Source organism: Protopterus annectens, chromosome 11.part0, assembly GCF_019279795.1.
Source record: "Protopterus annectens isolate FY-2018-M chromosome 11.part0, PAN1.0, whole genome shotgun sequence".
Classification (NCBI taxonomy): Eukaryota; Metazoa; Chordata; order Ceratodontiformes; family Protopteridae; genus Protopterus; species Protopterus annectens.
The window spans coordinates 540075276-540101378 of record NC_056745.1 but is presented as its reverse complement, the minus strand read 5'-3'; the positions used below and the strand labels follow the sequence as shown (position 1 = coordinate 540101378).

General features: G+C 44.7%; 1 protein-coding gene across 2 annotated transcripts in view; it reads left to right on the top strand.

Annotated features, from left to right (window-relative positions):
• SSBP1 (single stranded DNA binding protein 1) overlaps positions 1–26103 on the top strand; it is a gene marked incomplete at its 5' end in the record, with an annotated part of 1088662 nt that overhangs the window by 926909 nt on the left and 135650 nt on the right. Inside the window, 1 exon segment of one of the 2 annotated variants that reach the window (XM_044088049.1) lies at positions 24270–24326. Coding sequence (XP_043943984.1) covers positions 24270–24280 — 11 coding nt within the window. 2 annotated transcript variants of the gene reach the window in all.

Below are 26103 nucleotides of genomic sequence, written 5' to 3'. Positions count from 1 at the left end.
GACAGAGTTTCTCTACCAACTAATCCCTCCTTCATGCCTAAGGTGGTATCCAGTGTGGCTCTAAATCAAACCATCCACTTACCCGCCTTCTTTCCAAATCCACAGAACAAAGGAGAAAACTCCTGCACCCCTTGGACATTCGCAGGCAACTACGTTACTACTTGGATAAAACTAAGGTTTTCAGAAAATCTGACCAGCTCTTTGTATCCTATGCTGCAGCTTCACAAGGGAAGGCTATGTCAAAACAGACCATTTCCAAATGGATAGGACATTGCATTCGTTTTTGCTATACCCATCATGGAAAACCAGTTCCTGCTACCATAAGGCCCCACTCTACCAGGGCAGTAGCTACATCTACAGCCTTCCTCAGGGGGGTGCCAACCAAGGATATTTTGGAAGCTGCAACTTGGAGTTCAGTACACACCTTCACCAAACACTACCACTTACCACTTTACTCTAAGACTAGAGCTGGCTTCGCCACTGCAGTTCTGCAGGGCCTTCTAGCCTCCTCTAACCCTCTGTGACTCCTCCTCCCATCCTTAGCTTTGGGATTCTACCCAAGTGTGATGACTGCAGCAGGGTAACATGATGAACATAGTACAGATGTCCTTCAAGAATGCAACTGCAGTCATAACATATGGGTTGTCCTGCCTCAGGCAGCCCTCGGTCGGCCGAATTCCAAATTCTGGGTCCGGCGTCGGCTGGTGTCTCCTCCTTTCCGACGTCACAACGGCTGGAGTATATAGGCATCGGCATCTTCTTATGTCTTTCTTGCCGCGCAGTGCCCGAAGCAGAAGCAGTTCGCAAGTGCCGGTCGGTCAGCTCCTGTGTTATCAGTACCGAAGTCATCTAAAAGCCAAGTACACCGTTGGGGAACATTTTTTCTTGCCTCAGCTGATGTCAGAACAAATTGAGAAAGTTAATAATTGTTTGTCTTGTGGTAAACAAATACCTCATAAGGACTTCCATTCTCTCTGCCTTCCTTGCCTGGGCCCAGACCACGACGTCTCGGCCTGTGCTCGCTTTAATAAGCACACTCTCAGGTGCCGGGCAGAATTTGCCGAGGACTTTTTCGGTGAATCTTGCATGCCGTCAGATCAACCGACTACCCAATCTGCTAAAAAACGAAAGGACCGGGACCGACATTCTCTGCCCGTGTCCACTACCGATGCTACTCCTAAACGCTCCGCTAGTGCTCCGGTCCCTTCGGAAGTGGGAAATCAACCGCTCCAGGCCGACTACACAGCATTAACACGACCTTCGGTCTCTGAGATCTCTCCGGTGCCGGTTGTTGAATTTCCTCCTGAAACCGAAGTTCTGGATCCACCCGACACCATTTCTGTGGACAAGGTTACGCCAGCACGTGGGGCTGCTAGGCCTCCTGTATCCATGTCCATCAAGGCCTTTGCACATGCTAAGGCCGCCAGTCAGGCCAAGGCCCATCCTAAACCAGCTGCCCAGGCCCCTTCATCTGATAAACAGATCATGTCTCTTGCTGCAGATCTTATTTCCCTTATCAGGGGGTCTCAGCCTCATCCGGACAGGGGTTCTCAGCCACCTGCAGAGAAAAGGTCCAGAACTGAGCTGGCGGACAACCTCTCTTCGGATGAAGCTTCTGGGGATTCTGAGCATTCTGATAACCCAAGAAGAATCCTTCCAGGCCTACGAGGACTCTGATGCTGAGGAATCAATTCCCTCTGCCTCCCCTCCAGAGGATTTCTCATTTGGTGAAGTCCTGCATTCCATGAGGGAACATTTTCTATGGCAGGGTCAGGAATACTCTGATTCCAGGAAAAGGCTTCGTACCTTCCTCAAGCTTCCCCAGCACAGACCTTTGGCTATTCCGCCAGTTATGGATGTATTGGATGATGTTTTTTCTGACTCCAGTGCTAACCCTGATTCTCTTCCTCCTGCTCCTGTCAAGCTGGACAGATATTATAGGGTCCCTGACACTCACAAGCACCTTTTTAAGGCCCACTCTGTGGATCTAGAAACTATTTCACAGGGCCCCAAGGGAGTGGCTACCTCCTCTGCCAAAAACCCACTACCAGCGGACAGGGAAGCAAGGTCCCTGGAGAGATGGGGTAAAAAAGTTTATACCTCTACTACCCTAGCCATGAGGTCACTTAACTGCCTTTTCCACATGTTTCAGTACCAAGATTTTCTACTGGATGATTTACAGAAAAAGTTAGCTTCTCCTGAGCCTATTGATAAAAAGGCATTGCAGGATCATATACATAACACTCAGCAGGTTAATAACCATTTTCTTCAGTGTGGTTATGATGCACTGGAAGCTTCATGTAGGGCAGCTATGACTGGGGCTGTGATACGTAGACATGCTTGGTTAAAAGATCAGTCTTTACCTGACCATGTTAAAGTAAAGTTACTGGATGCACCTCTGGAAAAACAGAAGCTTTTTGGTGCTAATGCACAAGATGTGTTGAAATCCATAGAGGAAAAAGCTAAGTCAGTACAGACAGTCAAGGATTTCCTTCAGGTTCAGCCACCCAGATTCAGCAGAAACTGGCCCTCAAAGAATTGGTCCTTCCCAGGCTCTGACAAGTTTCAAAGGGGAAAAAGCAGACGTGCCCGAGGTAGAGGTCAATACCGAGGATCTTACAAGGGCCGCCAATGGCAACCTCCAAATCAAAGAAGTGGCGCAGACAGTTCAGCTGCACCACAGGGACAATCACAATGACTTGACTTTCGTACCGCCTACAAAGGCACAAAGAGAAGCACCTTTGGGCGGAAAGTTATCCTTATTCTCACAAAACTGGCATGTCTTAACCAAGGACAACTGGATTCTGGACTTAATAGACAAGGGTTACATATTCCACTTCCACACTACCAATAAGACAAGGCATGCCAAACCTGCCACATCATCAAAGGGCAGAGGCACTCACTCAAGTTTCCAAGCTGTTAAGTATAAAAGCAATAGAAAGGGTTCCTCCTCGGGAACAAGGCCAGGGATTTTATTCAAGACTGTTCCTTGTTCCAAGAAAAGAAAACAAATGGAGACCCATATTGGACTTGTCAACACTAAATACCTTTCTCATCGTGCCAAAATTCAAAATGCTGACACTGCAGCAACTCCTTCCCATGCTGGGCAAGGGGTCTTGGCTGGTCACTCTGGACCTCAAGGAGGCATACCTGCATGTCCCAATAAGACACAGTTGCAGAAGATACCTCAGATTTCTTGCAGGGACAGAGCATTATCAATTCTCAGCATTGCCGTTTGACTTATCTACTGCGCCCAGAGTGTTCACGAAATGCCTGGCATCAATAGTGGCACACTGCAGACTACAGGGGATTCAAATATACCCCTACTTAGATGACTGCCTCATACAAGCAGACAACAAACAAACCTTAAAAGAAAACTTGGACTATGTCATGCATCTACTGCAGGCCTTGGGATACACAATCAACATTCAGAAGTCAAGACTACTGCCATCCCAACAGATGATCTTCTTAGGAGCCAAACTGGACACGGAAAAACAGCAGCATTTACCAGAGTACTTCAAAGGCCTAGCAAAACTCTCCCAGCTGACTGCAAGGAAAATCCTGCAGGCCCTGGGGTTCATGGCATCTTGCATTCTTCTGATACCTTTGGCAAGACTTCATATGAGAAAGCTGCAATGGTATTTAAAAAACTTATGGTCTCAACACAGCCAAAGCCTAGAGGGCGTAATCCCACTTATTCCATGCCTGCAAAAGGAATTTTTATGATGGGCTCAAGCCAGTCAACTAAACAAAGGCATGCCTTTCAACAGACCTCAAGCAGGTCAAATGATTACAACAGACCATGGATGGAGGGCACACATGGGGAGGGCAGATGCATTCAAGGTCTATGGACGCCAAAGGAAAGACATCTGCACATAAACCAAAAGGAGATGTTGGCAGTGATGCATGCAATCGAGACTTTCGAAAAATCACTACAACAAGGCCATTTGCTAATAAGGACAGACAACACCACTGTCATGTGGTACATAAACAAGCAGGGAGGCACTCATTCTTATCCCCTCTGCAGACTAACAATGCTTCTCTGGGAAAAATCCCTGAGCCTGAAGATACATTTACAATCCCAGTTTGTACCAGGCAAGGACAATGTACTGGCGGACAAGCTGAGCAGAAATTTCATGGATCCACACGAATGGATGCTGCACCCTCACATATTCTCTCAACTGACAGAGACATGGGGAAGACCGGACATAGATCTTTTTGCTTCCCACTTAAATCATCACCTGGAAAAGTTCTGCACAAGGACTCGCCATCCTCTAGCCTGGAAAATGGATGCTCTCTCCTTCAGCTGGAATTCTCTAAAAATTTATGCATTTCCTCCTCTGCCTCTGCTGACCAAGGTGATACTGAAGATCAAAGCAGAACAACCAACAGGCATTCTGATAGCCCCAGACTGGCCAAGGCAACACTGGTACCCATTGCTATTGAGCATAACTCAGGCCAAACCATGGCCTCTGACCCTATGGCCCCTGCTCCTAACGCAACACAATTACAGGACTGTATATCAAGACTAGAAAACATTGCATCTGACAGCCTGGAGGCTACCATGACTTCTCCATCTCTCTCTTTCCAAAACAGTTCATACTGGACTCTCGTACTCTTCAATAAAAATTCATGCCTCAGCAATCTCATCTAAATACAACTGTGACCCTCCAGTGTTTTCTCATCCTCTGCTAAGACAGTTTCTAAGAGGGATAAAGAATATCAAACCTCCCAGAAAACAGCCAGTACCTGCATGGGACCTCAATTTCGTGTTGGAGAAATTAACTCTTCCTCCATTTGAGCCAGCAGCAACTTCAGAAATGCAATTTCTTTCATGGAAAACGGTCTTCTTATTGGCAGTCACATCTGCAAGAAGAGTTTCGGAGATACAGGCACTCATGGCAGTGCCTCCCTTCCTCATTTTTCATAAAGACAGAGTTTCTCTAAGAACCAATCCTACATTCATGCCAAAAGTTATTTCCAGGGTGTCTCTAAATCAAGCTATTCACCTGCCTACTTCCCCAATCCTCAAAATAAGGGGGAAAAACTACTGCATACTTTGGACATACACAGGCAACTACGTTACTACTTGGACAGAACTAAGGCCACCTGAAAGTCTGACCAGCTGTTTGTAGCCTATGCTGCTGGAGTACAAGGAAAAGCAATCTCCAAACAAACAATTTCAAAATGGATTGGACACTGCATCAGATTCTGCTATTCTTACCATGGAAAAGGTGTGCCACCCAATATTGGGCCACATTCCACCAGAGCTATAGCCACTTCCACAGCTTTCCTAAGAGGAGTGGCAACAAAGGACATTTTAGAGGCTGCTACATGGAGCTCAGTGCATACATTTACCAAGCACTACAACCTGCCCTTATACTCCAGATCCCGAGCAGGCTTTGCTTCGGCAGTCCTGCAGGGGATTTTAGCTACACCATCCTTCTCATAGTTCTATCCACCCCCAGCTTGGCTATGGTATTCAACCCATATGTTATGACTGCAGTTGCATTCTTGAAGGACATAGTACAGTTTTGTACCTACCATAAATGTAGATGTCCGATAGATATGCAACTGCAGTCGGATTTTCCCACCCTCCTACCCCTCTGTAACTTTTTTTTGGGTCCCTACCCCTTTTCCTATTAGCTGGGGGTATTTCTTGTGGTGTATCTATTTATTACTGTTGTGCATGTTTGGGATTATTATTTTATCCATTCACCAAATTTAGCCTTCCTAGGAGGGCAGCTGGCATCTGGGGCAAGAAACACTGAAGAAGATGGCATCGGCCGATGCCTATATACTCCAGCCGTTGTGACGTCGGAGAGGAGGCGACACCAGCCGACGCCGGACCCAGACTTTGGAATTCGGCCGACCGAGGGCTGCCTGAGGCAGGACAACCCATATGTTATGACTGCAGTTGCATATCTATCGGACATCTACATTTATGGTAGGTACAAAACTGTACTTTTTGTACCTACCATAAATGTAGATGTTAGAGTGTACACCCTGCTGCAGTCCAGGTTACCCTCCCTCCCCTCTGACCTAACTAAATCTTTACAATACCTTTGTGATGTATTTGCTGATAGCTGGAGGGATGTTGTGTTTGTGCTAATTTTTCAGATTGGTACTAATTACTGACCACCTTTTTGGGGGCACCTGATATCTGGGGCAAGAAAAACTGAAGAAAATGGCGTTGGATGCATCATATATACCCCTGGCGCACCGACGTCAGGGAAGAGGCGTCTGCAACTGACGCCGGACCAAGACTTTGGAATTCAGACTGACTGCGGGACCGCCTGACGACAGGATAACCCAAGTGTGATGACTGCAGCAGGGTGTACACTCGAACATCTACATTTATGGTAGGTACAAGACTGTACTTTTTCTTTGTGCTGCAGTTTTCCTGCTTTAAAGGTTGCTTTTGCACATTTATCAAGACCAAATGTATCATCTGAAAAAGTTTTGACTACTTGTAGTTGTGCTTTCAGTTCCTTATCTGATGAGCTATACAGTTTGAAATCATCGACAAAGAGAAGATAAGAGATCTTTACACTTTGTTGTTTTCTATCTGCCAAATTGTAGCCATGGCCTAATTTAAGTGATATTTAATTATACCTGAGTTCTTCGTGGTTCTGATACATTTATTATTACTTGTCTAATTTAAGTAGACAGCTTAAAGGGTTAGGGGCAAGACAGAATAGCATATCCCCCTTTGAATTTTTATCCCTGGAATAATTTGTTCTTTATGGCTTAATTGCAGTGTGGTTTGCCACTGTTTCATGGTCACGGTAATGTAACTGATCAGTGTAAGGTGTATCTTATACATTTTTAAGCACTGTTTTATCCATGAATGTGAGATACTATCAAATGCATTTTTGTAGTCAATCCATGCCATACTTAGATTCTTCCCCTTTTTAAAGTTCTCCATTATGACTATTTAACAACAGATGATCATTTTTTTCCATACAACTTTCTTTTATTACTGTTTTTATTCTTTTGCCATGATTGAATTTTCTTAAATGATTATAAACCATGTCGACATCAATTCTGGTATATAGTTTATACGTTGTCTGAAGGCAAGTTATGGGTCTATAATTTTTAAGATAACTTGCAGGTTCACTCTTAAGAGCTTTGTTTGTCCTGTTAAACAGGCTGGTGTCTGTTCAGGGAGCGCATATAAATAGTTCTTACTCATGGCTAAATCTTCATGCAAAGATGTTAATACTTTTAGCCAGAAGTTAGATACTGCATTTGGGCCTGGGGTCTTTCAATTGGAGGTTTTTCTTAATCTCTCTGGCCGTTACTTCATTCCATTTCATATCCTATACATTTGAACTTCTTCTTTCTTTTACTCCTCCTTTCCATTTAGCATCTTTATGTTCCACAGGATCTTTGTAGATATTTCTCCTTTTTTGGGTGGTCTTTCAATTCCTTTTACCTTGTATCCCAATTTCTATAGAACTTTTTAGGGTCATCAATAAATTGCTTATTTTGTACTTTTTCTTTATATTCGTCTGTGTATCTTCTGTTTTTCTGCCTGTGCTGAGATTTTTATTTATTTGCAATAATGCAAGAAAGATCCTAATCCGTTATTATACTGTGCATTGCTTTTATCACATCTGTCTTTGAGTATTTTTGTTGATCTGTTCCCTCTTCTGTAGTGTTCTAACTTGACACTTCTTTTCTTAATTGCTTTATAGTTTTCTCTCTTCGGTACTTTATTTATTTTATTTATTTATTTTACATTTGTTAACCGGGCTAGTCTGGCTGGATACATGTCCATTTTCAGCAGAGGCCGAGGAAAACTCCACTATCAGAATAAGACAATACATTTCAAAGACTTTACTAAATAAATCAATTTTTAAAAAAAAATGTACAGAGACAAAATACAGTTTGCCTGGACTAATTTAAGTAGGTAACAAACAGAGTTCAGATTATGTGGCTGAGGAGATAGGCTCAGGCACAAAAATACAAAGTTGAGTTAAAGGATATCCCTAGTCAAGCTAAATAATTTAATCATCGGTCAGTAGGCTAGAAGACAGATTCGGTAGTTAGCAGAGGGAAAGAAACTGATGGTATCAAGTGTTAAATGAGCAAGTTAGAAGGTATAACAGGTAGATTGGTAGTAAAGCTGTAGGAAAAAGGGGAAAAAAGATAGATAGAAATTGTAGATAGAATATGGTTTTGTTGGGTAAAAGTATTATAACATAGTTAAAGGTTATGAAAGTCAAGTTGAAAAGGAGAGTGAGGAAGCAGGATAGAGATGAAATGCTATGGTAGTAGGATAAAGATGGTCTAGGTATGGCTGGAAAGAAAATAGAGAGAGGATGGCTATACGGTGAAGTAGGCAAAAAGATTGGAGAAAAAGAGTGAAGGTCCAGTGAAGGGGGCTGAGGATGTTAGTCTAGGTAAGAAAGGGAGTGGAAACTACTTCTATGATGGTATTAAATTTCCTTCCTTCCTCTTACTGCCCTGTGTTCTTGTGGTAGAATTTTATCTTAATTTAGCTGCACAGTAATACATCTTTACTTCTGTTATATTGTATGAATCTCTGTGGACAGTCCTAATTACTGTATTCATTTGTTTTATCAGACTAATGACTCTTTGGGTTTTATTGACCTTATACAGTTTATTTCTTTAATTGCTCTTAATATGTCTGTCTATCTCTAAGTCAAGCAACTCTTCTCTTACCTCAGTCCCTAACTGAGAGAGATGTTCTTCATCTCGCATTGCTGCAGTCCTTACATATGGGTAGTCCGCTGTCCTCGGTCGGCCCGAATACCAAAGTATTAGGCTGACGTCGGTCAAGGCGCTTAAAACTGACATCAGAACGTCAGGGTACAAAAGCGCATGACCGACGTCATTTCCTCAGTCTTTTTTGCCGCATGGTCCGATGCAGAAGCAGCGTTGCAAGTGCCGTTGGCGTTCTGAAATTTTTCGATTCGGAGTTTCAGACCGAATCCAAGTTGGCTAAGTACCCGTGGGGATTATTTTGTTTTTCTTGCCTCAGTGTTTTACGGATGTCAGAAAAAGTGAATAACTGTATTTCTTGTGGGAAACAGATACCGCATAGGGATTATCATTCTTTGTGTATTCCTTGTTTGGGGCCTGAGCACGACGTTGTTGGGTGTCTTTTGTGCTAGGTTCAATAAGCGCACTATTAAGCGAAGGTTAGATTGTGCTAGACTGGTCTTTGGAAGCGGTGCAATTATAATATGCCGCCGGATTCTCCGGCCCGCTTCTCAAGAAGCGCAAAGACAAAGCAGTTAAACCCAGGCAAGATGAGTCGTCCGTTCGGACACCGGTTCTTTAGAGGCTTCAGTGGAACCGGTGGTTCCGACGGAGACTTCTCTGGAGTCTCAGGGGGAGACTTTGATTTTGCAGGAGGTAGTCTCTCAGGAGACAGTCAGGCTGAAGGGGCTTCTCAAGTTACTGTACTCCCCTCCCTTCCTAGGGTGGTTAGGCCTTCTCCTTCTGTTTCCAAGGCTTCTCCCAGAGGCAGGCCAGTTTTAGCTCCTGTTGGGGTCACTCCTAGTTCAGCAGGGTCTGTGCCTAAGAAGCACATGCTTAAAATGGCAGAAGATTTGATTACTCTGATTAGAGGTTCTATGCCCCCTCCTGATAAGAGGCCTAGGGTGGAGCCAGAGTTGGGAAGTTTTGAACAAGCTTCGGATGTTTCAGAGTCTTCGGCTGAAGACTTGCAGGAGTACTCTCCTTACTCTGATTCTGATGCAGATGATTCACTCCTTCTGCTTCTCCTCCAGAGGATTTTTCTTTTCAGAGACACTTCATTCTATGAGGGAACATTTTAAGTGGGAAGGTCAGGACTTCTCTGATTCTAGGAAAAGGCTTAGGGAATTTTTGTTACCCCAGCATAGGCCTTTGGCTATACCCCTGTTCTGGATGTTGTGGAAGATGTGTTTGCAGAGGCTTCCCTTAATCCTGATTCTCTGGCTCCTGCTCCTGTTAAAGCGGATAGGTATTACAGGGTGCCTGAGGCTCACAAATATCTTTATAAGAGTCCTAGGGCGGACCCAGAAACTATTAGTCAGGGACCTAAGGGTGTCAAGGCCTCTATTGTAAAAAATCCGGTTCCTCTAGATAAAGAAGCCAGAGCTTTGGATAGATGGGGAAAGAAGGTCTATACATCTTCTACTTTAGCTATGAGGGCTTTGAATTGCCAGTTTCATATGTTGAAATATCAAAACTTTCTTCTTTCTCTATTGAAATCTAAGGTGGATGCTCTGGCAGAAGGCATTGAGTGTAAAGAATTGCAAGATTTGGTGCATGTCTCTGAACAGGTGGGTAAGCATTCATTACAGTGTGGTTTTGATGCTGTGCAGGCCTCGTCTAGGGTGGCTGCCACTGGCTCAGTTCTTCGCAGGCACGCCTGGTTGAAGGATCAGAATTTATGTGACCATGTTAAGCCAAGGATTTTGGATGCTCCTTTGCAGTCTGATGTGTTGTTTGGTTCACCTGTGGAGTCCGTCTTGAAGAAAATGGAAGACAAGGCTAAGTCTATGCAGACTGTTAAAGATTTTTTGCAAGTTCAGCCTCCGAAGTTTAGTAGGAATTGGCCTGCTAAGGGGTGGACGTATCCTTCTTATGATTCTCAGTCTAGGGGTAGATCTAGACGTGGTAGGGGCAGAGCTCAGAGTTCTTTCAGGCCTAGAACAGGGAGTTCCCCTGCACAATCTTCGGGTGAGGGCAGGGGCCAGTCCTTTCGTAAACAGGCCCAATGACCTATTTTTCAGCTGCCAGATCCTTCTTGCCTGGCAGCACCTTTGGGAGGAAGGTTAGCACTCTTCAAGGAAAATTGGATGTTGGTTACCCAAGACAAATGGGTATTGGATATCATACACCAGGGTTACAAGTTTTATTTCCATACCTTGCCTCCTTTCAAAGGCATGCCGGACGTTCCTCCTCAGCAAAGACTAGAGGCTCACAAACAAATTTCTCTACTACTTCAAATAGGGGCCATACAACCGGTTCCTCTGCCAGAAGTGGGCCTAGGATTTTATTCTCGCCTGTTTCTAGTACCAAAGAAAGTTACACGTGGAGACCAATTTTGGATTTATCCATCCTCAACACATATCTGGACATTCCCAAGTTCAAAATGTTAACGTTACAACAGCTTTTACCTCTGCTGGGCAAAGATCACTGGATGGTGACCCTGGATCTCAAGGAGGCTTACCTTCATGTTCCTATCAGGCCCAGTTGCAGGAAGTATCTGCGTTTTCGGGCTGGGACTTCACATTATCAGTTCTCTGCATTGCCCTTTGGCTTATCTACTGCGCCCAGAGTGTTCACGAAGGTTCTGGCTCCAGTGGTAGCTTTTTTCAGGCTAAGAGGAATACAGATCTATCCTTATTTGGACGATTGCCTATTACTGGCCCAAGGAAAGGACGAACTTCATCATTTACAGTATGTGATGGCAGTGTTAAGATGCCTGGGGTATTCTGTGAACGAAATAAAGTCCAGTCTAGTACCCTCTCAGGACATGTGCTTTCTGGGTGTGAGACTGAATACAGCATCCCAGATGGCCTTTTTGACCCCGGACAAACAAAAGAATCTTTCTCTTTACTTCCATCAGTTGTCTCATCAGTCCAGGCTGACTGCAAGGACAGTCCTTCAAGCCTTGGGGTTCATGGCATCTTGTATTCTGGTACTTCCCAATGCCAAACTGCATATGAGGAAGCTACAATGGTATCTCAAGAATGTATGGACACAGCACTGCCAAGATTTGGACACTGTCATTCAAATAATACCTTGCATTCAAAAGGAATTTTTGTGGTAGGCTCAGGAATGTCACCTAAACAAGGGACTGTCTGTGACCCGGCCAGAGGCGAGTCAGATTTTAACGACAGATGCCTCAGACAAAGCTTGGGGAGCTCATCTAAATGGAAAATGGATACAAGACAAGTGGCCTGCCAGACTTCAACATCTACATATCAACTTGAAGGAGATGTTAGCAGTCCAATTTGCATTGATAGCTTTCAAGGATTTACTTCTTCCAGGGCAGGTGTTGATTCAAACAGACAACACAACTGTCATGTGGTACATCAACAAGCAAGGGGAACACATTCTTATCCTCTATGCAGACAAGCAATGATTTTGTGGGAGACTGCTCTCAGTTTACAGCTAAATCTTCAGGCGAGGTTTCTGCCAGGAGCACAGAACTCCTTAGCAGATGTGTTGAGCAGACAAATTATGGATCCCCACGAGTGGAAATTGGATCCTCATGTATTTCAGAGATTGACAGTGTTATGGGGAACTCCAGACATAGATCTGTTCGCTTCTCCACTAAATTACCAGCTGCCAAAGTTTTGCACAAAAGGTTTCATCCTCAGCTTGGAAAGTGGATGCTCTCTCATTCAATTGGAGCAATCTTCACGTGTATGCCTTTCCACCTCTGCCTCTCCTCCCAAAGGTACTGCTGAAGGTCAGACAGGACAAGCCAAACATGATTTTAATAGCTCCAGATTGGCCTCGACAGCACTGGTACCCATTACTGAGAAGTCTGGTACAGGAGCCTCCATGGCCTTTGCCTTGATTCCTCACCTGCTGTCTCAGGAGAACAGTCATTTACTCAATGTCAAACTTCATTCTCTACATCTGACAGCCTGGCATATTCTGTTTTAAACCCTGGAGGGTCTCAACTTCCACAACAAGTTTTGAATGTTATTTTGGAGGCCAGAAGGCCTAGTACAAGGAAAGTTTACGCAGATAAATGGAGGAGATTTTTATTTTGGAGTACTGCAAAGGGTTTTGATGTTCCTAAACCTAATTTAAGTGTGGCTCTTCAATACCTTACTGAGTTATTGGACAAAGGTTTGTCCTTCTCCTCTATAAAGGTTCATGCTGCAGCAATTTCTGCTCACTATGACTGTGACCCACCATTATTTTCTCATCCTTTGTTTAAGCAATTTCTTAGAGGGCAAAGAATATAAGACCCCCGTAGAGCTCCTACTCCTGCTTGGGATCTCAATTTTGTGTTGGAGAAACTCACTCTACAACCTTTTGAGCCTGCAGCTACTACTGAGTTGAAATATTTATCTTGGAAGACTGCTTTTTGTTGGCCATTACCTCTGCAAGAAGGGTTTCTGAATTACAGGCCCTTATGGCTGTTGAGCCTTTCTTAATTTTCCATAAGGACAGGGTATCTTTGTACTAATCCTTCCTTTATGCCTAAAGTGGTTTCTAGTGTGGCTTTAAACCAAACTATTCATTTGCCTACTTTTTATGCAAACCCCAAAATAAAGGGAAAAGATTTTGCACACTTTAGATGTACACAGGCAGTTGCGATATTATTTGGACAGAACTAAAGGGTTCAGGCAGTCTCAGCAGTTGTTTGTTTCTTTTGCTTTGGGTTCTCAGGGCAAACCTGTTTCAAAACAAACTATTTCTAAGTGGATTGGGTTTTGTATTGCTTTCTGTTATTCCCATCATGGTAAGGAGATTACAGCTGGGATTAGGCCTCATTCCACTAGGGCTACTGCCACTTGACAGCTTTTTGAGGGGGTGGCTACCAAAGATATTTTGGAGGCAGCTACTTGGAGTTCAGTGCATACTTTCTCTAAGCATTACCACCTTCCACTTTACTCTAAATCTAGGGCTGGTTTTGCCACTGCTGTTTTGCAAGGCATTTTGGCAGCTCCTAATGCTTCTATAGTTTGGCCATCCTCCCTTACCTCTGCTTTGGGATTCTACCCAAGTGTAAGGACTGCAGCAGTGTGAGATGAAGAACATAGTACAGTTTTGTACCTACCATAAATGTAGATGTTCGAAGAGCCACATTGCTGCAGTCCAATATCCCTCCTTCCCTCTGTTGTTGAAGGTGGTGGTGTGGGTTGGGTTGTAAATATTGTGTATATTGTATATATTGTACATATAATTAGTGCAAGGGTGGTTGGTTGTTTGTTTGCTGTCTTTTGGTTTTGACCTTTATTTTTAGGGTCTTCTGACATCTGGGGCAAGAAAAGACTGAGGATATGACGTCGGTCATGCGCATTTGTACCCTGACGTCCTGATGTCAGTCAAATGTGCCTTGACCGACGTCAGCCTTATACTTTGATATTCGGGCCGACCGAGGACAGCGGACTACCCAAGTGTAAGGACTGCAGCAATGTGGATCCTCGAACATCTACATTTATGGTAGGTACAAAACTGTACTTTTGTGTTGTACATAGTGTAAATATGGTTAGTGCACGGGTGGTTGGTTAGGTTTTGCTGGTTTTTGGCTTTGGCCTTTCTTGTTAGGGCCTTCTGACATCTGGGGCAAGAAAAGACTGAGGAAATGACGTCGGTCATGCGCTTTTGTACCCTGACGTTCTGATGTCAGTTTTAAGCGCCTTGACCGCCGTCAGCCTAATACTTTGGTATTCGGGCCGACCGAGGACAGCGGACTACCCATATGTAAGGACTGCAGCAATGTGGATCTTCGAACATCTACATTTATGGTAGGTACAAAACTGTACTTTTTTCAATGGTACCTGAGTGGGGGATTGTGTCAAAAGCCTTGGCCAGGACGAGATAGGCGATATGCACTTTCTTACTTTGGTCCAGGGCTTTGACTTTCCTGAAGAAGTCCACCAGGTTTAATAAGCATGATCTACCCTTAACAAATCCATATTGGGTTGAATCTAGGGTTTGAAGGTCGCTTATGTCCTTGTTGATTTTTTCCATGGCGTTGCAGGATATGATGGGTAAGATTTATGGGTCTGTAGTTCTCAGGGTCTATTGATGCCCCCACTTTGTGCAACAGTATTACTGTTGTCGTTCTCCACTCCGCTGGAATGAATGAAGCCAGTTCTCCGGCTATGGTTAGAGTGCACTAAGTGGATCTATGTCTAGGACATTTGAGTCCCTTGTGTGGATACAGATTATCTTTTCCCAAGCATTTTAATTAAAGTCCAGGAACCTCTGGGTGAGCATGTTTGCACTCGTATGTCACCCAGTTGAGGGAAGGACAGTTGAAGACGCCCTTGACTAAGGTGTTGGTTTGTATGGAGAGTAATTGCAGTAAATCCAGGTAGACGGTGTGCTTTTCTTGGTCCATGGTGTGGGACCTAGAGTTAGCAATGATGTGGTAGGGTATTTTGCCTAGAGTTAATTCAACTTGGAATAGTTCAAGAGAGTCGTACTGTATGACCAGTCCCGAGATGTACTTGGCTTTAATGAAGTTGGATACCCCTCCACCGGTCTTTCTTGCTCATTTTGTGGTCTGAAAATATGGAAGGCATTGTAGCCTCGCACAGCTGGCGTGCTTTCCGCAGCCTTGAACCATGTGTCAGTGACTGCACAGACGTCAGCATCTTCCAAGGTGGAGTGCTTCCAGGCAGTGCAGTTTCATATTTAGATTTCTAACAATTAAGCAGAACCTTGAGTTTGCCTCACGTGAATTTTATGTCAGAACTTTTGTTTTGACATTGCCTAAAATTTGCCATGGAGATGCAAGCCCCTTTGTCAGTATCCATAAGCCTAGAGGAGACTGGTGCAAGACCATCTCTGGCAACACAGCATGGCCCGTTGACCATGTCATCCCAGGCTGACAGGTACTGGACCCTCCTGGACTGACACCAGAAGCTAAGCCAATTGTTGAAGTCCATCATTTTTTGTTTATACTGTGGCATCATCCTGAGAGAAGGTAGAATGCTGCTTAGAGCTAGGGTCATTTCTGCCTGGGACACACATCTCTCTGTCTTCATTTAGTCCAGAGAGGTATGTCTCAAGTCATTCACACCAACATGAGCTATGACCAAATCATAACAGTTCTTGTTGAATGACTTGAGTGTATGTGTTTTCTGATGGATCTTGGCACCTGAAAGGCAGCTGACTGTGACTTTCTCCTTGTCCATCCTGGAGAGGGAACATCTGTTTGTCTCACTGTGGAGTCGCCTATGACCAGGATGTTTTGTTTAGATGTGTTTTGCATTAGGGGTTTATTTGTTGAGACACATTTGTATGTGGTGTTTTGTAATGGTTTCTATTTGCATAACAATGTGTGCACTTTGTTTAGGAGGTCTCTGAACTTTTGGTATACTTCTAGTGAGCACCTTTATGTATGTGGGTTTGTGTCGTGTCTTTAGTTTGTGGTTTCCAGTTTGTTGCATGAGAGAAGTAATTCCAATTTCATAGTGTACTTGCATCTCTCGCAAAGGGCATTTAATTGCTGTAGGAGTAAATGGTTGTCCGTATACAGGAGGCAATTACATTGCATCAGTATTCCCGTGTCAATCAGGCTGACTGGAGAAATGATGGGAAACTATCTGTCCATTATAGCAGCTTTTTACTGTATGAGCTGTTAGGGAAAAGAGTGGGCAAGACTGACCAGTTTAGTTTTTGTTCAAGGACTATCAATCTATGAAGGAAAGGATTGGGCAAGATTGACCAGTTTTTGCCCTAGGACCATCAAGGGTTGTTAAATTGAGGGTTGTGGATGATGAGTGGCAGCGCTGCTGAGTGTGCAGCTGAGTTCCCTTTAGTACAACAGAGAAGCTTGCAAGGGTTCCACTGACAGTTGCCTTGGGAAACATTGTGTTTCAAGGCATTTGCATCTATACAGGGCACTGCTAACCTTCATTGTGCGATGCTTAGTAACAAACAAGCGCAGGGTTTAAATACAGGCAAAATTAAACAGTTTTAAGCTAATCTACCAATAGGAAAGTACGTAATGAACCTTACTCCAGCAATCCGCAGCGCAGCTCAGACAAGGCTGGAGCCGCACAGTTTTGCCACAGGGTGCAAGGGAGCCTTTCTTAATGTAAGGTGGCTGGTTAAGTGTTAGAGTGCAACAAAAACAGGCTGGATTCAGCAGGTCTGAATGTACACTATGCTATCTCGGCTGAAAATACAGTTGAAAATAAGTGGAGAAAATATGTAGGCACAACATTAAAGAAGCAGAAAAATGCAGTGATCAATTGCAGTACAGTTTAAAAAGTGCAATAGACAAAATCTACTTATTTTCTTGATGCAGAAATCTGAAGTGTTTTGCCGACCTGAACAGACCGAGCTACCTTCTAGTGCACTAGACTGATAATCCACTGACCTCTTGATGTAAAAACAAGTGCTTGCTAGAGTGTAAGAATACAGTACTTTATCCAACAGCTAGCAAAAAAATTAATTTAGATTAAGTAAATCAGTAGAACAGACAATGAGGCAAAATGCACTTTTTCAATGCAAGCACAAGGAAAGGCAAATAATTCAGTATCATCAGCGGTGTAGTAAGGGAGGAGCCTGTTAAGCTCAATTTACAGTAGGGGTGAGCATCTTAAAAACACTAGGTTTAAAAGGCAAATCAGCAAATGAGAGGGTAGATAGCACTGGCAGGGAATCACCAGCAGTGCTTTAGTTTATGCAGGCTTGAAATCGTTTTAGCAAAAGACAAAGGGACAGAAATTCACTGTGTATTTAAGTATCACTCTAGGCAATTAACTAGTGAAAACATGTGAAATGCGCAGCCTTGATAATTTAGGTGTCTACCCTCACACAAGCAGATTTCTTAAAAACATATGATACAGGTTTACTTTTCTCACCCATCAGGGAATCACCAGTAGTCTTTAGTTCATGCAGGCTTGAAAATTTTTCAGCAAAAGATTGCCTTTGGTATGGCATACAATTGTGAGGATTATTGTTTGGTAACTGAGTTGGTGGGTGCTTCAGAAAACCTTGTCAGCCACCATCCAAAAGTACAGAAACAAAAGCAAGTGTGACTAATTGAGAAGCATGCAATACATAAGAATAAATATAAAATCAAATGTTAAGTTGTCATTCTCGCCTTCATTCTTGCTGGATGGGTTCGGAGCCGATCCTCTGCTCCGACTCAGCCTATACTATAACTCGAGAGCTATTTTTACCGGCTCGAGGCAGCCCTATAACCGACAATACCATGCGCTAACTCCCCAGATCTCGTTTGCCGCTTCGCTGCGAGGTTGTCTTTTTTTACCAGCTCAGGTCAGTAAGAGATTTATTCTATTTAACTAAATTTTCAGGTAGTTTCTCTCTAGTTAATTTTTATCTTTGGGCCTACGGGCTTTACCTCAGTTTCCCCACCCCTTATAGTGTCTGTGTGTGGGGGGTTTTAGTCAGTTCCCTTAACTTTCCTAATTTTAAGTTGAGTGTGTGTGTGTGTGTGTGGACTGACTGTGGTTAGGACTATGTCCAAAGACACTAAGGTCTAGTGTGACTCTTGCTGTCAGAAAATGTCTCTGACAGACGGTCACACTTCTTGTGTCTATTGCTTGGGGCCTTTACACCTGCAGGACTCTTGTTCCGTCTGTCACGGGTTTAGTTCGAGTCCTGCAGGAGAGGCGTAATAAGCTCATCCTAAAGGGCTTGTTAAAGCCTGATGACTCCCCGTCCAAGTCTGGCTCGGGGAAGTCTTCAAAAACCGCCAAACCCTCGGCTCCAGCTTCTGAGTTGAGGGCTGGTGTTATCAAGATGGCTCTAACATCGGTTCCATCCAGATCCGAGGTGGGTAAAGTGGTATCCACTCCGAAACCAGCATCGGAGCTGACCCCAGCGCGCAAGCGCTCTAGATCCCCCTCGATAGACTCCGAGATCCCCTCTCCTGTCGAAGCGGAGTCATAGGACTCACTCATCTAGGTCATCCAGGCTCTCGGATCACGACATCGAGAGGGTGGGTCAGTAGGCTCATAAAATCTGTCACTAGCCCAAATGCTCCAGAGCCCATCTCACCAGACTGTGGCGCCTTCAGTACCGCTATCAATTCCTCCTCAAACTCGCCTCTCTAGTTCGGAGCCGGAGTTTGTCGGAACCGTAACCTTACCCACGTCTGAGCCGATACTCCCACCTTCGACTCCGGTGTCGTTGGCTCCGACCTCTTCATTGGTTCCGTCTGTGGAGAGGTCCGGGTGCCGGGACTCCATTGTCGGCTCCGAGGGGGCGAGTGGAATCGGACCCTTGTCCGACCCCGCTCTCCCTCTTGGAGCTTCGGCTCTGGTTAGTTCGGCCCCGACATCATTCTCGGAGCCTTCTCTGTCTGTGCCGGGGGCGGTTCCGGTCTCTTCGGAGCCGGGACTACCTTTGGTATCTGATGGGGGGGCCTTCGAGGTGATGAGCGTGCTGGACCCAGTGTCCACTCCAAGGTTAAGTTCTGCAGCTCCTCCCCTCCCTCTACAGTGCCTGTTACGGTCTCTGGCCACCCTCCTATATCTGACAGCAGAGATCCGAAGCTTAGGGTACCCACCTTGGGTGTCTCCTCTTCCGAGGGCTCCCCTGAAGTTTCAGGGGAACCCCCTAGGAAAAGTGCAAGAGGAACCACATAGACTCACCCGAGTCTGTCACGTCAGACACCGACTTGGATGAGTCGGAGGGTTCCCCCAGATCCCCCTCTGAGGATGTCTCTTTCAGACATCCTAGAGATCCTAAAACAGAGGGGAAATTGGTCCACTCTCAAACCTTCCGAGGACGAGTCGGTTTACCTTGACGCTTTTGGGTCTCGCCCTTCCACCTCCTGGGTGTCTCCCCCTTTCGACCCACTAATGGAGGTAGTGGCTAGAAAGGCGTGGGCAGCTCCTGATTCAATGGAACCTACCCCTAGGAGGCCTTCTAAATTTATTTCTGCACCAGAGGACAAGTCCTTTCTCACTGAAGGCGTTTCAGTTGATGCTATGGTGGTAGCAGCAGCCACTAAGAAGGACTTGGCTGATCCTTCTGTACCCGTTCATCCTCCTAACAGAGTCCAGGACCATGGACAGGTACGGAAAGTGGACATTTGCTTCAGCTACCTTTACTATGCGATCGCTGAACTATTTGTCATTTCACCCGCCTTCAGAGAGACCTGCTCAAAGAGCTGGGTGAAACGGTACAGGATCCTTCTGCTGTGGGATATCAGGACAAGATAAACTCCCAGCTGGCCATCCTGAACTCCATTGTTAACTCCTCCATGCGGTTGATCTCTTACGCAGCCGATGGAGCGAGTAGGGCCGCTGGCACAGGTGTTGCATTGAGACGTCACGCTTGGATGCGAGACTGTAACTTTGCCGATCCCTTCAAGGCATCCTTCACCAACATCCCCTTTGATGGTTCAGAATTGTTTGGACCTCAGGTGAAGAATACCCTCACCAAATGCGAGCAAGATGGTAAGACTCTCTCTGCCGTGGGAGTCCATTTTTCCACACCACCTAGACCTTATCCTAAGGGACAGAGGTGGAAAGATGTGGTTCCGCAAACCACAGGGAGTCGCGCCTGCCGCACATGGTGAATTTCCCCCTAGAGGCAGAGGGGGGAATAATAACAGACGCCGCCCTAGGGGCAGAGGGGGTCCACAGAACCAGGGTTCCAGGGAATCTTTCCCTGACCAGCCCTTTCAGCATCCCTGAGAAGCTGCCCGACTGTCCGCCTTCGGAGGCAGTCGGGGGAAGATTATCTCTGTACCCGGAAGCCTGGCAATCCCTCTCCCAAGACGCATGGGTACAGAAGATCATATCCGAGAGTTACAAAATTCTCTTCACTTCCCCTCCGGTACAACCGCCAAGACCCCCCTACCAGACGTACCATCCGCACAAAGGGGTCAGGCTCAGCTAGAAATAAAAAAGCTGTTAACAAAAGAGTGTCATCCAGGCAGTCCCAGCAGATCAGCTAGGATCCGGAATCTACTCCAGATTCTTTTTGGTACCAAAAAAGACTGGAGACCCATTTTGGACCTCAGCAGATTGAACAACTCTGTACAAAAGGCAACATTTTGAATGGTAACACTGCAGTCCATTCTACCCTTTTTTGGGCAGAGACAACTGGATGTGCTCCTTAGACCTCCAGGACGCGTACTATCATATTAAGATACACAGGCGCTCCAGGAGGTTTCTCCGCTTCCGGCTGGGAGCCACTCATTATCAATTCAGAACCCTCCCCTTTGGTCTCACCACAGCCCCCCGGGTGTTCACCAAATGCTTGGCAGTGGTCATGGCTCACCTGAGACAGACGACTGGCTCATTTCCGCTACCACCAAGCAGCATCTTATAATGGCCAGGGATTACACTATTCAACTTTGCAACAGTCTAGGTATTTCTATAAATTTTGCAAAGTCCTCCTTGTCGCCTTGTCGATGTATAAACTTTATAGGTGCCGTATTAAACACCACAGAAATGTCTGCAACATTACCACCTCAGAGAGTGACAAACATAAGGCGGAATGTTCAGTCCCTGTTTCAGCCCAACAGAGTTCAAGTCAAGCTAGTATTGAAAGCGTTAGGCCTCAAGGCAGCGGCGATTCTTCTTCTCCCATTAGCCCGCTTCCACATGAGGCTCCTTCAGTGGATGCTGTTTTTTCAGTGGTCCTTTCAACAGCTACCAATGACTCACAATAGTTTGATAACCCCTTCTTTTGCAAGAATCATCTCTCCTGGTGGATGGTTTCCCCTCAGCTCCTTCAGGGCAGACCCTTTGTTCTCCCCCACCCAGTTGCCACGGTGACAACGGATGCCTCCCTGATCGGGTGGTGGGGCATTATCAGGGCAGGACGGTCCAGGGCACATGGCAACAATCAGAATGCCACTTGCACATTAATGTCCTGGAGATGATGGCAGTGCTTTTGACGTTGCAAGCCCTTCAGAGCTCTCTTCCCACAGGGACTATAGCAGTTCAAACGGACAATATGTCTGTAGTGTGGTACATAAACAAGCAGGGCGGAACAAAGTCCTACCCCCTATGTCGAGAAGCACTCAGACTTTGGCAATGGGTGATTTCCTCTCAACGGTTTCTGATAGCAATGCACATCCCCGGGAAGTCCAACGTCATAGTGGACAGATTGAGCAGAACTATCCTCATGCCTCACGAGTGGTCTCTAAATCAAGCGGTAGCAGACAGAATATTTCAGAAGTGGGGCCAGCCTTGCTGCGATCTTTTTGCAACTCCTCAAAACAGTAAGTGCCTCGACTTCTTTACACACTTTCCTCTACCAGGCCATACCCCCAGAGACGCTCTTGTTCACGATTGGCCCCGGGGTCTTCTATATGCCTTTCCTCCCTTGTCATTGATCACGCAATTAATTCAGAAAGCAACCGCATTGAGATCCAAAATGATCCTCATTGCCCCGTTTTGGCCTCGACAAGTATGGTTTCCGTTTCTGCACAGTTACCTACTGGAACAGCCTTGGTATCTGGAACCTCTTCCGGATCTCTTGACCCATCTCACGGGCAAGCTGCATCAGTCTCTTCATTCCCTCAACCTCACAGCTTGGTTGCTCCACTTCCAGCCTTAGCCAGGCTTCCCCTTATTTCTCCTCCTGTTCGTGATATCATTCTAGCTTCCCATAAGTCCAATACTAGGAAGACATATGCGAGTAAATGGAAGCATTTTTCGCATTGGGCACAAACTAAGTCCCTAGATCCTTTCCATGCGCCCATTCATAAGGTTCTAGATTTTCTGGCGGAGCTTTTTCATTCAGGGTCATCGTCAGCCACTATCAGGGTACAATTAGCGGCCATTGTTAATTTTCATGTTGGGCTGTCAGAAGCAAATATTATGTCCCACAAACTTTGTAAAGCCTTCCTCAAGGGCATCTTTTTGCTTAGACCTCCAGTTAAAGATCCACCTCCACAATGGGATTTGAATTTAGTTCTAACCTCATTGATTCTGCCTCCCTTTGAACCTGCAGCTTCTTACTCCCTCAAGCTTCTTTCTTGGAAAACTCTGTTTTTAGTAGCCATAACATCTGCCAGAAGGGTATTGGAACTTCAAGCTTTGTCGGTCCGTCCCCCTTATTTGGTCTTTCACAAAGACAAGGGTAACTCTCATAACAAACCCTTCCTTCCTACTGAAAGTGTCCTTGGAAACCAATCTAAACCACTCCATTGACTTGCCTGTCTTCTTCCCAGACTATGCCAACAGGGCTGAGCAGAAATTACATTCATTAGATGTTCATCGCCAATTACGGTATTATCTAGACAGGAGAAAACAACTGTCAGACCAGCTCTTTCTATCTTATGCTGCAGGAAAGACAGGGCTTCCGGTATCAAAGGTTACTCTTTCCAGATGGTTGTCATCTATTATTACCTTTGTCTATGAGTTGAGAGAGAGGCAACTTCCGTCTAGGCCTAAAGCTCATTCAACCAGGGCACTATCAACATCAACGGCATTTCAAGCAAGGTTACCACTAGATGCCATATGTGCAGCAGCTACATGAGCTTCCAAACATACCTTTATTGCCCATTACAAACTTGATATAGCCTCCAGAAATAGAGCTGACTTTGGTTCCACCGTACTCAGGAGTCTGTTCCATTGAGCCACCCAGGACTAAGATGCTGTCCCATCCAGCAAGAATGAAGGCAAGAATGACAACTTAACATTAAGAAGTTATGTTCTTACCATAATGTTCCATGTTAGTTGTCTTCTTCTCGCCTTCTTTCTTGCATCCCCATAGACTTCAGGTCTCCGAGTCCTTCCATTTTTGGATATATAACATGTTACGGTTTCCCAGTATCCTTAATGTTACTAGCAGGGAGCCCGTACTTGCAAATGAGGATTATGATATTATGATATTATATTTATACTATGTCTTAGCTTCCAAACGAGATCTGGGGAGTTAGCGCATGGTATTGTGGTTATAGGGCTGACTCGAGCCGGTAAAAATAGCTCTCTAGCTATAGTATAGGCCGAGTCGGAGCCGAGGATCGGCTCCGAACCCATCCAGCAAGAAAGAAGGCGAGAAGACAACTAACATGGAACGTTATGGTAAGAACATAACTTCTTAATATTTTTAAAGGGACTTAAAAAGACATGCTTGTTGCAAATCCTGTTGCAAAGATAACAATGAACATCAAAGCCCATCCAGCTATTAACATCAAATTTCCCATCCAGTTGTCAAGCTTTTGTTGGATTTGTTGGGATTTTTTTTTTTTGATGAAGTACAAACAGCAAACCACTAAGCTACATTTAACTAGAGACAGTATGCATCCCAGACACATTTATACTAATATAGTAAAAGGACAGTTCATGAGAGCCTCTAGGTTATGCACCTCAGATGCCAGATTTGAGTCCACTTTGGAAGATATGACTGGCAACTTTCTACAAAGAGGTTATGACAAAATCATGCTATATTGGTAGTAGTAGTGCCTCTAAGCCTCATCTAACACAGAATTCTCAAGTTGTCAGAAAAATTATCAGCAAACCACTAAGCTAAGATTTGGTTTGAAATATACTAGTGATGTACATTCTGTTTGTGATGATATACATAGAAACTAGAAATTCTTAACTGTGGATGGATGAGAAAACCTCATCTTATGTAGGTGAAACACCTTGGTTCTTTTATAGGAATGCCTTGAATTTAAAGACAGCTATGTGGAGGGACCTAACAGGATGAAACAAAAGGTAAGTATGCTGCATATGACGGCTGGCACCTATGCCTGTTGTAGCTGTTGCATATGTAATTCTATTTCCAAGGAACATGCTTTCAACTACCCTTTTAAATTTTGTCTTTGCACCCTACAAGTACTATGATTGTTGTACTGAAAATGTCTGTCTAGCTACCTGCAATTTTCTATGTAGGAAAAACTAACAAGAATCTAAAGGATAGAGTTAGGAGACACCTATATGACATTAGAAAGGGTGATATTAAGAATGCTTCAGCTAGGCATATTGCAGAACATTCAGGTCATATATTTACTTCTAAAATTTTGCTGACAGTAGGGGAGGTAGTGAAACGCACTGAACATGCTGAGTTACTGTGGATTCTTAAGCTGCAAGCTGACAGGTAAACAGGGCTGAATAGCTCTGACCCTTTAAAGCCTGCATTAGAGGGGGACGCAAGTTGATTTATTAATTGTTTTATTGGTTCTATTATGTGATTATTTATGTATGCCAGCTTGCTGTTTTTACGATGGTTTTAGATCTGATGAAGCGTTCACCTTACAATGCGAAAGCTCTTAACTTTTTTATTAAACTTGATGCTTTTAGCTGTGGTGGTCCTGCTGGTTTTATTCTCTTGACTCACACACATCACTCACAACCCCCACAAAGGACCACACACAGACCTGCATATGCAGAGGTGGTAACTTGTAACTTAACCAAACCTCAAAGGCCTCTCAGGTGCAGTCCTCAGAAACCCCACATATACACAAGACAATTCCCATCATAACGCACAAATCCGCATCTCCCTGTGCCTCAACTACTGAGCCCATAAGGTGAAACACTCCACAACACAATATTCTGCTCATAGGAGACTCCATTGTGAGATACACTGATGTCCGTCTTACCCGGCTGGGTAAGGAGAAGGTTACAGTTAGTTGCCTGTAAGAGGCCAGGATACACCAGATCACACAAGCTTTCAGGTCTCTTACCCCAAAGTACCCATATGGCTCAGTTATAGAACGTGGACATGAATGACCCAAGATGTACTTCCTTGGACTATATGAAGAGAAATGTGATTGAGCTGCAATAATGTGTCACAGGAAGGTATGAGCCTAGTATTGAGCAGCATTGTACAATCTCCAAGGATGATGCCACAATAACCGAAAAAATGATCAACTCTAACAATTGACTTGGCTACTGGTGTTGTTCCAATGGGGTCCAATACTTGTCAGCGTGGGAGGACATGGTTGACATGCCACGCCGCTTTACCAGGGATAGTCTTACTCTGTTACCTCTGGGCTTTTGGATATTGGCCAAAACATTATTCACCCCCCTGTAGTGCCTTTTTTAGGCACTGCCAAACAGGCAAACCTTCCAACATAACAAAAGCTACTCAGGATAAGCTAAAGGTGGTGTTGCTCAATGCTAGGATCCTCAGGCACTCCAGCAGTGCATGGCTGTAGTTCCTTTCATACATTCTAACCACCCATTCAACACAAAAGAGCAAAAAACAGAGGTTTATATATCTGCATAAAGGATAAGTACACCTCAAGGCAGGTCAAATAATATGACAAGCTTGAGCTACTCCATGCCAAAATGTCTATGCAAAAAATCCATTACCTTATTCTTGCTAGCTACAGGTTCCAGACCATGAATCAGGAAATCCATACATTATACCTGAAGTTGCTAGAATCACTCATTCTGCCCAATGCCATAATCATCAGTGATTTTAACTGCCTCCTCATTAATAGGGAGGCATACACAGCCATTAACATGCAGGCCTAAAGATTTTTTTTTT